The 15,644-nt window shown below is 40.8% G+C and overlaps 1 protein-coding gene across 2 annotated transcripts in view; it reads right to left on the bottom strand.

Annotated features, from left to right (window-relative positions):
• Nucleotides 1-15,644, bottom strand: part of EEPD1 (endonuclease/exonuclease/phosphatase family domain containing 1) — a 95,229-nt gene that overhangs the window by 14,748 nt on the left and 64,837 nt on the right. Inside the window, exons 3-4 of one of the 2 annotated variants that reach the window (XM_005287361.5) lie at nt 6,585-6,695; nt 1,084-1,218 (exon numbers count right to left, since the gene is read on the bottom strand). In XM_005287361.5, the coding sequence (XP_005287418.1) occupies nt 1,084-1,218; nt 6,585-6,695 (246 nt within the window). The remainder of the gene's footprint in view (nt 1-1,083; nt 1,219-6,584; nt 6,696-15,644) is intronic. The other variant, XM_042860350.2, reaches the window with a different exon arrangement.

Here is a 15,644-nt window from a genome sequence, read left to right as displayed (position 1 = left end):
AACACAACTCCTTGATGAAAACTGTTCATTGGTCTCTCTGCCCAGCGCACATGTACTTAGCAGCTGGTACTCAGATCACCATCTGGTGTGTGTAAAAAGCAAGCAGTAGTATCCCTAAATTTCGACCTTTTTTGTACATATTAGAAATCATTTCAAATATTATCAAACGCATCATAGTCACAAACCATGATCCCTCTGTACCCCAGTTTATTTTACGTGAAGGCAGGTGCATCAAGTTGACACTTGGTCTCCTATGTTCACACACATACAGGCACACTGGCCAGAACCCCATTTCAGACCGACAACGCTTCTAGAGTTTGTTGACACTCCTAAAGGGGCGGTCCCAGTGAAAGAGCTTAGAAACTTTGTGAGGTCTCACTGGTGGAACTGACTTTACATTTCTCCACCAAGGGAAAGATTTGAGCCTGACCCGCCCCCTGCAGGCATCGGGGTAGCTCAGCCTGCAGATCTCAGGACTACTGGAGCCCCTGTGCTTCCGCATTGCTTCCCATACTCCTCCCAGAGTTTATGGCATAATTGCACTGGTCCTGTGGTCATTTCTATTGGACCTGCCCCACGCTCAAAGGGGTTCATTTCGTGAAGGTGGAACAAGATTAGCATGGATTTATATCAACATTTCCCAGGGAGTTTAAAGGGGACACTGCCACATATGGAGCCCGCCCCATACCTTCCCTTCCTACCATGCATAGCCTGTGGAGTGGGAGTGGAGGGGCTCCCCCTGGGTTGATAAAGAAGTGGAGCATGGCATAGAGTCAGCATGCCCTATTCCACACCATCGTCTATGCTGCTGAGATCTGCTGATTGTTGTTACCCCCTGTCCATGGGAGCAGAAGGGCCTTCATTCTCACCTCTTCAGTACAGAGGAATAAGGCCTGCTAATGCCTTATCACAGTCAGAGTAAGCTGCTTTGCTTATGATACAACAGGTCAATGTATTGGCCTTCATTAAAGGCCAGGCAACTTTTAAGTCACTAGAAAGGAAATGTTGCTCCTTTAGATTTTCTATCTAAAACATTTTTACCGAAGCATAATTAAAAAGGCAAACTCAACACGATGCTGCTACCTTGAAATGTGCAAGGTAAGGGTGAGGATAGGCGTGTTTCCCATTGCCATTAGTGTGTGCGCTTTCCTGGGAGGAGGCATCCTTCAGCTCGATGCCAGCCGTCGTGTCCCAGAGGAAGCCAGAATATTCGACACCCTACAATTAAAAAGGGAAAAAGCTGGTAACAAAAGCTGAAACATTGTGACACCGTTCCCTTCATCATTCCACGACTCGCACACAGGCCTACACTCAGCCCAATGCAACCTGGAACATGTCACTCCCACCAGCGTCTATGGTCCAAGTTCAGTAGTATCATCAACGGCGCGTAAGCTGTTCAGAAAACATGAGACCCATGGCAATGCGGGGCAACTTGGGCTGATTTAGCACCAGTGGAGGTGCAGAATGAGTTTAACTTACCACACACACCAGGTGAGGAGGAGGAGGAGGAGGAGGAGGAGCAAAGCTACAAACAGTAGAATGTGAGAGTAAAACAGCTCCTCTACCCATTCACTTGAGTTTATGCCCACAACACCCTAAAAAGAATGTTCCATGGCCAAATTCAGCCCAGATGCGGCAAGGCACTTCAGCCACAACTTCCACTGACCTCAATGAAAATTGCTTACACCAAGGGCTGAATTTACACAGCTTTGCACTACTTACAGCCACTTGTACCTGTCTTCTGGCCAACTGAGGCCCATATAACTTACAGCACTGCTACATTTAGTCAACAGTCTCTGAATTTAATAAACCTCAACTATTCCACTGGTAATATGGCTGCATGCGGTATGGGTTGGTAGCAGTGTAAATGCATCCTTTCAAAGGGTATAGTAAGGGCAACTCTGAGATCGGTTCCCTGGGTATTCTAGGAGATGACTCTGATTTAGATATAGTATCTCCAGGAGCTCTTGCTGGGGTCACTACTGGCTGTCTCTCTGTCTCTCTCTCTCACACGCACACACCCCTCTGGCTCTACATGACCTTTTTTAAACACCTCCTTCCAAATGAATCCTAGCTAAAGCCAGTCGTAGAAATGACTTTCCATTCCCGGCTGCAATAAAAAAGCAGCATCCACACTGTGCTATATTTCCACAGGCTTTGTAAGAAGACATTAGGATTAACTAAAATTCTTTGCTAGCTCAGTTAAAGACTGCTTCAAGCTTTAAAATAGTACCACAACTATTTCATCTGGCACAAGACTACTGTTCCATAACAATAAGTAAGATGAGGAGGGAAAAAAACAGCTCTCCCATGTTCTCTCCATTCCCTGGCTCCAGACTACTTCATTACACTCCCAGGCAGAAATCAATATTTGGAGGGGCTGAGAAACCAAACGCAATGGAAGGTGCCTCTGTCAAATGAAAGGGTTGTGTGGAAGCATGGGTCTCCCCATCCACTATCCACTGTTTTGTATTATTAAACACTGTAAAATGTCTTGGGATGCAGTTTGTGCTAAAGATACCACACAACATATGGCTAGACTATGTTATTGTATTGTGTGTGTGCAGAATGCTCAAATCTTTATATGCTCCTGAGCCACTAAATAAGCTAAGAGATAGGATGTATGTCTTGGCATAGCTAGTGGCTCAGTAGCATAGTCGGATTTGCATCTTGATAAAGCACATCAGCAGAAGTCAGCAGATACAATTTTTATTCCTAGTTTGGCCATAGACTTCTTCTGTGATTTGTGCAGGTCATTTAACTTCTCTGCACCTGTGAAACAGGGTTCTTAATGGTTATTAATCAATCAGTCCTCACTCAGTTAAAACTCCCACTGACTTCAGTGGGAGTTTGGCAGAAGTAAAAGCAGGGAAAAGACTTCTGAATTTGGCCCAGGAATACAGAAAGACAGTGAATATGTAATTTTTTGGAAGGGTAACGGGGGGAACTCTATATTTTGTATTCGATTGGTCTAATTTTTAAGATGCTACAATAGATCCCAATGCCACAAAGGTGATCGGCATCCCATCGTAGGGATGGGAGTCCCATCAAAGCCAATGGGACTCTGTGCAGGAGCAAGGACCCTGCTTGTAGGTCCCTTAGCAGGATGGAGGCTCTAGAACATAATTCTTAGAAATTTTAAGTTGACCTAACTAATCCATTCTGAGCTAGATTTTAATGGTTTACAACACCAGTAAAAGTCAGAGACCTCCTTGACTCAATCACCAACTGCAAGGAGGGATAGCTCAGTGGTTTGAGCATTGGTCTGCTAAACCCAGGGTTGTGAGTCCAAGCCTTTGGTGGGCCATTTAGGGAACTGGGGTAAAAATCTGTCTGGAGATTGGTCCTGCTTTGAGCAGGGGGTTGGACTAGATGACCTCTTGAGGTCCCTTCCAATTCTATGATCCTACGCATTATTAATTATAATTATTATAGCAGTGCCCGGAGTTCAGGGTTCTATTGTGCTAGATGCACAAACAGTCAGAGGCTGGGGAAAAAGAGTAATTATTCCTTTCCCACCCCCCAATCCCCATTTTACAGAAAGGGAGCTGAGGCATAGAAAGTAAGTCGCCTTCACCTGACCAAGGTCACAAAGGAAATCTCACAGAACTGGGAAATGAACCCAGTTGTCCTGAGTCGTAGCATAGTGTATTAACAAGACCATGTTTTCTCTCAGGTGCAGCTACATGTGTTCTTAAAACAAGCAAATGAATACTTGCATAACTCTTTGGTTTTCTATTTCCCACCCATCAAATGCTGTGGTGAATCTGGCAACAGAGAGTAGAAATGGCATTTTCCAACCAAGGAATAAAAATGCCTTGAAATGAATTAGCTCATTGTGCACCCAAATACGTACTGTCACGTATTCACATTAAAACTTAAACCGTAAGGCTGTCAATTAATTGCAGTTAACTCACACGATTAATTTTTTTGAGTTAATCACGATTAATGGCAGTTTTAATTGCACTGTTAAACAATGGAATACCAATTGAAATTTATTCAATATTTTAGGATGTTCTACATTTTCAAATATACTGATTTTTTTTATTACATAATTGCACTCAAAAACAAAACAATGTAAAACTTTGGAGCCTACAAGGCCACTCAGTCCTACTTCATGTTCAGCCAATCGCTAAGACAAACAAGTTTATTTACATTTACAGGAGACAATGTTGCCCGCCTCTTATTTATGTCAACTGAAAGTGGTAACAGGCACTCACATGGCACTTCTATAGCCAGCATTGCAAGGTATTTACATGCCAGATATGCTAAACAGTCATATGCTCCTTTATGCTTCGGCCACCATTCCAGAGGACATGCTTCCATACTGATGATGCTCATTAAAAAAATAATGCATTAATTAAATTTGTGACTGAACTCCTTGGGGGAGAATTGTATGTCTCTTGCTCTGTTTTAGCCGCATTCTGCCATACATTTCACGTTATAGCAGTCTGGGATGATGACCCAGACATGTTGTTCATTTTAAGAACACTTTCACTGCAGATTTGACAAAACGCAAAGAAGGTACCAATGTGAGATTTCTAAAGATAGCTACAGCACTCGACCCAAGGTTTAAGAAACTGAAGTGCCTTCCAAAATCTGAGTGGTATGAGGTGTGGAGCATGCTTTCAGAAGTCTTGGAAGAGCAACACTATGAAGCAGAAACTACAGACCCCAAACCACCAGAAAAGAAAATCAACCTTCTGCTGGTGGCATCTGACTCAGATGATGAAAATGAACATGTGAATCGTTATCAAACAGAACCCGTCATCAGCATGGACACGTCCTCTGGAATGGTGGTTGAAGCATGAAGGGACATATGAATCTTTACCGCATTTGGCACATAAATATCTTGCGACATTGGCTACAACAGTGCCATGCGAATGCCTGTTCTCACTTTCAGGTGACGTTATAAACAAGCAGCGGCAGCATTATCTCTTGCAAATGTAAACAAGCTTACTTGTCTGAGCAATTGGCTGAACAAGGAGTAGGATTGAGTGGACTTGTAGGCGCTAAAGTTTTACATTGTTTTGTTCTTGAGTGCAGTTATGTAACCAAAAAAACCAAACAAACTATATTTGTAAGTTGCACTTTCATCGTAGAGATTGCACTACAGTACTTGTATGAGGTGATTTGAAAAATACAATTTCTTTGGTTTTTTACAGTGCAAATATTTGTAATAAAAATAAATGTAAAGTGAGCACTGTACACTTTGTATTCTGTGTTATAGTCAATATATTTGAAACTGCAGAAAACATCAACAAATATTTAAATAAATGGTATCCTATTATTGTTTAACAGCACGATTAATCACGATTAATTTTGTAATCACTTGACAGCCCTATTAAAAAACATTCAAATCATCAATGTGTTTCCAGTGATTGCTAGAATACATTTCTTATGATGCTTATGTGGCTTTTCGATTAGTCCCAGTAGCTGTGTCTAATTTGTAAAGGAAATGCTTCTTTTTCCCTTTAGCTTCCACTTCAAAACCATGACAGCACCCAACAACTGTCACAACAAGCCATGAACAAACTTGAATAGTAACATGATTCATATGTGGAGGAGAAAAATTAAGCTGTGGGTTCTTTTTACAGTACTGTGATGAGGTTTTTAATGGGACACAACCGTTGCCATCTGTTTCATAAAAACAATACCCAGAATAGACTGAAAATAATCCCCTTGTACAACCACAAACAATTCATTTCCTTCCATGGGGACATGTCTCATCTTCATGACATGATGGGTGCAGAACTATACAATTATAAGTGTCATGCAAATTACCATATTTAATAACAACAGACCTGGCATGCTGAAGAGTACTTTACTCCTCAGGTAGTCTCGCTGGAATAAATGAGACAGCTACTCAAAGAGCTGGCAGAATCTAGCTCAGTGTAAATACATTTTGTATATTGTCAACAGAGGTAGGTGCCAATAAATAATTGCTATTACATTACAGGATAAATACTTTGCTGCAATATACACTCTAAATATAGGAAGTGCTGCAGTAAAAGTAACACCGCAGTACTGTGTTTATTTTTTAACAGTGCCCACAGTGTACTTTAAATATATGCAAGGTACAGTTTATGGAACATAGAACGTAAACTACTTTTCCAGATGACAAAAAAGCACTGCACAGATTCCCTGTGAAGTCTTAATTTGCAAACTAAGAAAACTGGAAACATTGATAACTTCCAGCCAACATTTTATCGTGGAACAAGGTTAGCTAACTAGCAGAATAGTACTTGGGAAGTACTTCAGTATTTCAGCAGGCAGAATTCAAGACTATCTTCTTATCCTATTGTGTGGTCTTAGCCACACACTCTTCTTTTTTAAATATATATTTTTTCCTTGATTCCTGGCTACACAGAAAGAAAAATCACTCTTTGAAAAAAAAATCAACAACAAAAGTAAAGTCAAATACCACAAGAAGAGTCAGCTGAAAATAGAAGAGAATTGCAAACCTTGCCCCCCCATCTCCTCCGCAAAAAAATTGCAGAATGCTCTGGCCCAAATTAAAAATATGTCCTTGGCTTGAGCAAAATAAAATGAAGTAAAAGGTCAAGCTTTAGGGATTAATGTACCTTATGTAGCTCGCCTGAAGGTTTCTCGGAAACAACACCCTTCCAGCATCCTCTAGGGCCCTTCCATTTGCGGATGTTTGGCAGAGTCGGCTGGTTCAATTCCATACAAAACTGAAAAGGAAAAGAAAAAGCTTTGTAGAAAGTTTTTTTTCCTCAAACAAGCGTAAAGCAGCCTTGTAAAGCAGTATTAATAATAGACATAGTGGAAATGACAAATAATAATCTCTATTGAAATATTAAACACACGCCACCTACGGATGTGAGGCCAGCTCCTCAGCTGGTGTAAAACGACACATCTCCCTTGACTTAAATGGAGTGATATCAATTTATACCAGCTCTGGATTTGGCCCCTGGGTTTTGATACAGCAACAGCTTGAACAAGCCGTGGAAAGGAAGGCTTGTTAACATAGAGAGAACAAGTGCACGTCACTAGCACATAGAAACTCTGAAATGTTAACCTCTGCAACAGTTTGCATAAAAGGAACACCAAGCCAAATTCTGCACTAACTTGCACTCACTTTGACATTTTCAGAACTTTGCAGATGCTATAATTATAACTTCTTATTTAAAACATTTGACCCTCAAGTTAACTTTTAGTGTAACTATAAGGAGTTAGATTTCAGAGTAGCAGCCGTGTTAGTCTGTATCCGCAAAAAGAACAGGACATGGATCTAGCCCTGTGATTATGGCCTAGATAGAATAATAATCAGGCACAAAAGGAATTCTTTTCAAATATAACAAGCTTGGCTATTACTTTTTACTAAGAATGATGATTAGAGACTTTCAAATATTCTAACTCCTTATAAAGAACAGGAGTACTTGTGGCACCTTAGAGACTAACAAATTTATTAGAGCATAAGCTTTCATGGGCTACAGCCCACTTCTTTGGATGCATATAGAGTGGAACATATATTGAGGAGATATATATACATACATACAGAGAGCATGAACAGGTGGGAGTTGTCTTCCATTCTATGCATCCGAAGAAGTCGGCTGTAGCCCACGAAAGCTTATGCTCTAATAAATGTGTTAGTCTCTAAGGTGCCACAAGTACTCCTGTTCTTTATAAGGAGTTAGAATATTTGAAAGTCTCTAATCATCATTCTTAGTAAAAAGTAATAGCCAAGCTTGTTATATTTGAAAAGAATTCCTTTTGTGCCTGATTATAACTCTATCTAGGCCATAATCACAGGGCCAGATCCATGTCCTGTTCCAGCCTCTCTGCACTCTTCTGCTGTATTGTTCTGCAAAAACACCAATGTTTTCCTTGAGAAAAGAGTTCTCTTTGGGTGAAATCTTGCATCCTGAATGTCACACCAAAACAAAGAGCTAAGTTAAAAGCAACAAAGAGCTCCAATCCTGCAAACTGAGCAATACAGACAGACAATGCTGACCATGCAGAGTTTTACCAGCTTCAATGGACTTCTGTGGGGAGTACAGGTCACTTGCATGGAATTCTGGGTTGGGGCTATGGTTTGGAATAACAACACTGAGGCTGAATATCTTCCCAACTTACTATTTTCTGATGTTCTCACACCTATTTATTTTTCTTTTCTTTTTTTTTAAATAAGTAAGAACCTGCAGATTTGATGGATTGCCTTGTATATAATGTAGGCACATTTGACACTCAAGCTTTTAGTGTCTATGCCCCAGGACTATGCAATCCAACAACCTTTTTATATGCAGAAGGCTGAGTCAGTTTTAGTTTCTAAATCAAGAGTTGAAGTGTTTGATATGTCTTTGTAATTGTGCTGAAATGTAAAGAGCTCTAGGGCTTTTCATGAAAAGGTGCTGTATAAATGTATTATGTTATTAGCGTTACTTTATTATAACATGAAGCAGCACTACCCTAATCACACTTGTGCTACACACTACACTACACGCTTGTGCTAATCAATGAAACAATAAAGTATATGCAGTGCCTAACAAAATGGGGCCCCATTTTTGGTTGAACTACCATAATAAACACAATTAAATACAATAATAAATAAGCATTCATGGTGTAACTCCATTGGGTTTGCACGAAGGATGAATTTGTCTAAATGAGTCATTAAATATTTTAATACACCTCTACCCTGATATAACATGACCCAATATAACATAAATTCGGATATAACGCGGTAAAGCAGTGCTCCGGGAACGGGGGGGGGGAGAGGAGGAGGGGAGCTGTGCACTCCGGCAGCTCAAAGCAAGTTCGATATAACGCAGTAAGATTTTTTGGCTCCCGAGGACAGCGTTATATCGGGGTAGAGGTGTAATTTAAATTATAAAACAAAAACACTGTTGGAGATAAGAATTCTATTATAAATCTAAACAAGGAATTCACCTATCTTTATGTTGCAAGGGTCTGGAACAGCAGGTCAGAATCTGACAGTATGAAATAAAAAATAAAATATCCATTGTAGAAAAGAGCAACTGTATTCCACTCGTACGAAGATTTTGGTTCCAGCAAATTGATCTGACACGGCTACGATTTAATTGTGCTCAAACAAAGTGGATGGAGCAAAAGATCACACAGTTCTTCCTCAAAAGGACCAATACATTTGGGATGTAATCAGAGGGATCAGACAACTTGCTCTGAATCAGCTGATCTTGACTTGTGCCCCTTTTCCAGTGGGAAGGCACACAAACTTTGAAATTCTCTCAGCTTGCTTGCTTTAGGTCATCTTTGTGCTCAAGTGAGAAGGGCATTTCTCAATTCATGCTGTCCTGCCCACAAAATCCAATATCAAAGTACATTAGGCTTCACTTTTTACAATACAAATATACAGATAAGTGCTTGCTCTACATGAAAAAAACCCACATCCCTTATTCATTCTCTAATTTAAATTAGATCTGTGTTAAATCCATTTTTAGAGTCCTTTAGATGGGTAAGAAACATTAATACAAAACTCTTGATCAAAAGGATGCCTTGGGCTTTGCAAAACCCTCATAAAAATAAATTCCTTATAACGAGAGCAATAGAACAGAATTTGTTTTCTTTCTTTAGCACCTTTCAGAATCCAGATTTCCCAAAGCTTGTAGTAAACCAGGTTTATTAAGTTTGGAAGGGAAGTCAAGGGGTTCAGCAATGGTATACGCCATCCACCACACTAGTAGGATGTGTTTTATTTTCTGAACCCATGGATGCATATTGAGCATAACCTTGAATGTACCCAATAATAGCGATTGTACAACTATCCTTGGCAGTTTGCTCCTTTGCAAGTTTTCCTAATATTTAACCTAACCTGTCATTACTGCGGATGCAAATCATCAATTTTTGTTCCCGTTGACCAACAAGAATAACCGATCCCTATAAAGAGCTAACAATGACAACGTGGTAATTGTGTTTATTAATACAGCACCGTTATGCAAGCTTTGGTGACTCATAAACAGACCTCAGAACCTGTCTCACAGGATGCCAGGGTTAAGTTCCATTCTTACCAGAAACAGACAGAGAGGGACTTTGGTTTATCTTCTCCAAAGATAAATCTCTAATGCCATACAACTTGCCTAAAATTGCTCTGCAGTATCAGCACTGGGAATGAGGCTGAGCCCAGCGCTTGTTTGAGGCAAAGAAAGACCTTCTGTCTCAGAAAAGAGTGTGCTACCCAAGATAAACCAAGCCATATGGGAACCGCAAATGACCCAAGAAAACAAAACTTGGGGTTTTTATAAAGCAATGTGCGGATATGTTATTTGTTGTTAGCACGTGCTTCCACTTTGGAAGGATCCTTACATTTCAGACACAAAAGCATAACACAGGCTGAAAAGGAAAAAAAAAATATCTCAAGAGACTTCTACTGCAAGCCTATTAACACAGCACAACACACTTCCATGTCGTAATCAGAGTGAACTTTAAAAAGGTGCTCAAAGCAATTAGCTGTCCAGTTTGTTAAATTCCCATAGAGGCTTTTGAACCAAAAGGCACTACAGTAAATGTAAACAGCAACATACTTTACTAAAGCAATGCTGACCTTGCTTTCACTTAAAAAAAAAAAAAAAAAAGAGAGAGAGAGAGAGAGAGAGAGAGAGAATGGTAGGGAATAAATATTCTTTTTTTAAAATGCCTTTGCATATGCATTTTTCTATAGATTTTTTTAAAAGTTGCTTGATGGATAATAATTTTAATAGTTTTTTTGGGGGGGCGGGGGGAGAAAGCAGGGCAGTGAGGGGCAAATAGGTGGCCAATCCCTAGAGATGTGTTCTCTTAAGTATAGAGATAATTGTTAAATGGTATCAAATCAATACATTTAGAAGGAGGGGCACAGGAAATACATATTAAACCTATATCATCAATTGCCAGTGATTTCAGATATTTTAAGAACAACAACATTAGCAGAGGGGGGTTGAGAGATGTGGGGAGAGACATTAAAGTCCATGAAGTCCGAGGGCTATGAAGGCTTGTTTTGGTTGTGGTATCTGAAAAGGAGAGCTTGACCAATCAATGAAATGTTTTACCATGTTAGGCAAGGACATAAGATGTGCTATGCACGAACAAACCATCAAATTCGATATCCTGCCTCCTGCAGCAGCCAGTACTGTGCTGTGTGCTTCAGAGGAAGGTAAACAAGAGAGACCTAAAATATGCTTTGTTAATTGTGCGATTCTGTCTACAGAAAATAATTCTCTTCCTGATGCTTCTGGCAATCAGCTTCCACTCTGAAACACGAGATTTTTATTTCAGATAGGCTTAAAGATTTAGAAGATACAACAAAAAGGAAGGATGAACATAGTTTCATAAGGTCACCCACAGATAACTCTCTCCTAATCCAGTCTCTAATTTATCCTTCCCCGGGTTTCTTCCTCCATTTCCCCTTCCCTGCCTCTCCTTCTGTTGCTACATTTCCTGTTGCCCCTGGAGCCACTATCAAATTTAACTTGATAGTGGCTCCAGCTTAAACTTTGTGTTCAAGTCCTATTGGCTTCTCAACTGTTCTCATTCAGGAGTGGAGTTTAAATCTGCTCCCAACAAGAATACCTAATCAGAGCAAGACACCTGTAGTTCTCATCTGAGCTACCTTGGAGTCCAAGAAAAAAGAATGATGTGAAGGATACAGCTAGGGCTAGTGTTCCACAACTGAACATATGACCTAGACAACTGGGAGGAGAGAAGGTGGTTTAAGGTTCTCCCTTTCTTGAATATATTTTTTCACACTTTCAGTTATGAGTGTCCTGATTTGTCATTGATTCTCCAGGGGAATAGAACATGAGGCTGCTAGAAAACTTTTGTGATGAGGAGAAAAGAGGTAGGGTTTTCTATTGCTTTTCTGTCCAACTGGTCGGCTAGATAAATGGCCAAACATGGGCCTCAGTGATTCTCCATTGTCCTGTACCTTGTGCAGTCATTTGCACTAGTGCAAAGTAAGTATAAAGTGGATGTAAAATCAGAATTGACCATTCCCTTATGCAGACTGATAGCATTTTACATCCATTTTGCCTAGGCACAAGACACTGTACAAGATGCGGGCACAGGAGCATCACACCTTTTAATGTCATCTTGCTTATTCTACAATCAAACCATACACCTGCTGGATGAAAAGAATGGGCCTCATGGCTAAAGCACTAATGGGGACTCAACACATCTAGATTAAATTTCTCTCTGACATAGTGGAACCTGGGTAAGTTACTTTCTCCCTATCCATATCAATTTCCCCTCTTCTACAATGGGATTAATACCACAGTGTTTGGGTGGATAAATACATTAGTGTTTGGGAGATACTCACATACTGCATTGATGGGAACCATACAAACATGTGTTTTATAGATGGCTACTCAATTAGTCCTTTTCAGGGAGACTTTATTAACGGTCATTTAATGTTTTTTCACTCATTTAAATATTGATATTGCATAAAGGATGATAAAACTTGGAGACATTCTTTGGGCCTGACGAACAACTAATTATTAGCTATTTACAAAAGAGAGCAGAAAACTGCATGAAATCAGTTTCCAATCACAGACACATGAATGGGTATGTTTTGGAAAAAAGCTTTTTACCTTTCACTCTTGATTTAGTTGTATAATGAGATTAAAGCGAGATACCAACAGCCTGGTGGGTTATAGGAGCTGAGGGTTATACAAGTTCAGAGAAAAATGCCAGAATGAAAGAAAGTTTAAAGAACAAATACGATGAAAGCGAGATCACCATCAAAACTAAACCAAACCAAACCCTTATGTGAACTTTGACTCTGCCTCATTTTGCCTTTCTACCTGCTTTGCCATGTCAGTTTGACCCTCCTATTCTCTGCTCTTCAGTTTGAATTGGGTCTGTAGCTTTGAATAGGCTTCCTATGGTGGCTTCTTTATTTCTTTCTCCTAATACTAGTACTAAATAACTAATAATACTTAGTCCTTAAATGGCTCTTTTCATCTTCAAAGTACTTCATAAACGTTGACTAATTCATGCACCAAAGAACCCTTTTACAGACTGTGGAACTGAGACAGAGCAGTTCAGCACTAGACGTTCAGCTGGGCCTTTAACCAGTCTTGTCTTTCCAGATTTTTTTAATTTCCAGATTTCACCCACTCCACGCACCCATCCTCACTTTGCATCTATGAATACCTGCAAGTGCACTTTAACAACTGTGACCACAGAAGCGTTAAGAATTTGCAACTGCAAAACCCACTTGTCCTGGATGCAAATTGTAACATTAGCATGTACACAGCTATTTGAATTGTTCAAGTGAGCATGCATGTGTTTGGGGAGAAGTGGAAGCCAGGGCCTAAAATCAGGTCCTGAGGCGCAGCTCCACAAAGGTACATAAACGCCTCATCCCCAGACCTAGACGCACTCTGAGTCACACAATTCCCACTTGGATGTTGCCTAACCCTGTAGGTCCCTAAACTCACTTGGGACTTAGGTTTTTACAGTAACAGTTCTCCAGGTGCCTAAGTTTCTGGGCATGTGTACTGCTACCTCCCTCTAGGTGTCCAGAAGCATATCTCCTGCCTAAGCCCCAAGGTGATCCATGAACCAGGGGAAAAATAGGTGTTTGGCTGCCTTTCTTGCCCACAGGTGCAAGTAGGTGAGCTCAGAGGCAGCCTACCAGATTGGGTCTCATTCAAAATCTGGCAGGAGGAGGAGGAGGTGATGGCATCCACCTTAAAATTTTTAATCCAGTGGCTAGAGTGCTCACCTGGGATGTGGGAGACCCAGGTTCAATTCCAAGCTCCGCCTAGTGGGGAGCAAGGATATGAATAGGGGTCTCCTACCTCTCAGGAGAGTGCCCCAACCACTGAACTATGAGATGTTCTTACATGGGGCTCCCTCAGTCTCTCCCTGCTGAAGCTGCTCCACTGTGGATAAATAATGAAAGAATCACTGGAGTTGGGGGACTGGACCCTGGGACTCCCATCTTCCAGGTGGGTGCCTTCACCACTGACTGCAGTGTCAGTCTTACTCTCTTTCGCTCTGGCCCAATGACTCTCATCATCTACCCAGAGTGGAACAGCTTCAAGAGCAGAGATTGAGGGAACCCCCAGCAGAACATTCCATAGCTTGGTGGCTTGAGCGCTCTCCTGAGAGATGAGAAACTCTCTGTTCAAATCCTTTCTCCCTGCCAGAGGAGGGAAAAATTGAACATGGCTCTCTCCCATCCCAAGTGAGTGCTCTAACCTCTAGGTTAAATGTTATAAGGTCATCACCTCTGGCCATTTGGTGTGGTGTTAGGCATCTGCCTAACTCATTCTCACAAAAAATAACTTGTGCACCTCAGCCACCAGACTGCAGGTGCGGGGTTCCCATCTGCGGATTGCTAACTGAGACAGGTGATTATCTCTGTGAGAAGGGTGGGGCTTAAGACACAACCCTCTCGTTGGCATCTCCCACTGGCTAGCTTAGGCAGCTCCCCACAGAGTGTGCTGGCTTTTGTGGATCACGTTCTTAGGCATCTCTCTCTCCCTTTTCATTGTATTTGGAGTCTAAGGAACTAACTTAAGCTCTGTGGATCGCAGTGTTGTTCCAGAGATTTTCTAGGTGCTGAGCACTGGTTAAAATGAACAGATTAGAATGTGAAGCACTCTTGCAGCTGCGGCGATACTCATTTATGCCGATTTCTAAAATCACTGTGTTCACTGCTGAAGCAACATATAATACACCTTTGTTATTTTACTGTACAATCCTTATTTACTGTACAGTAGCCTATTTCCACTTATGAACTGAAAGTACTTGTCCCTGATCAGCTTATGTAAAGATCTGGGTTTTTTAAAATCCCAAATTATTTGCTTTTCTTCCTTCAGCTGATGTTTTGGAAAAACCGAATAGTGAGTTTTAATTGGTATGGGAATACAGAGCAAAAACTCACCACAATTACTTCACAGAAGCCTCCTTTGTAATATCTGACAGGAAATTACACATTTTATCTTTGAAGATTTGATTAAAAAAAGATTACAGTCTACAAAAATAGTCCTGTTCCTGTCCTTTAAACACAGAAGTCTTGGGATAACTGTTCAGACCTTTCATTTGTGTTTTCCTAACTTCATTCTAAACAAAATTATTATTTATGTAAAGAAAATCTTCTTATAGATCTTAAAAAAAAAAAAGTCAGAGAAGTGTATCGTCTTTGGGGCAGGACAGTGATATGCAGCAATGAAGAGAAAACACAATACAATCATGCCCTGTAAGCATTATGTGCCAGTGCCAAAGGAACTACAGAACTATCAACTATCTGCTGTCAAAATGGACTGGATAGTATTTCTCAACCAGTTTGTGATTTGGTGCAAATTCTCCTCTCCTGTGTGCATGCTGGAGACCTACACTGCGGTTCTGCTCCCTGATGGGAGAGCCACATATATACATGCACAGCGAGAATATGAGAATTTTGCTCTAAATTAGCTTGATGCTGTACCCACTGAAGTCCGTGGTGAAGCTCCCATTAATTTAAATTACGCAGGATGAGGCCCAATATGAGGAGCAGAGCCTGCTGCATGATGAGGAAAGAGGTCTGAACAAATTCCTTTAGAATTCAAGGGTTGGGCAGTAATCAGCTGCAAAAGGACAACAATGTAAGATTACTGCCAGAGTGAAGCCATCCATCTACCACGGTTGTTGGGGAGCTGCAGTAAAAGCTTCCTCTCCCCAGC

This window comes from Chrysemys picta, chromosome 2 (genome assembly GCF_011386835.1).
Source record: "Chrysemys picta bellii isolate R12L10 chromosome 2, ASM1138683v2, whole genome shotgun sequence".
Lineage (NCBI taxonomy): Eukaryota > Metazoa > Chordata > Testudines > Emydidae > Chrysemys > Chrysemys picta.
Note: the sequence above shows the minus strand (reverse complement) of the source record. Positions and strands in the feature narration are given on the sequence as shown.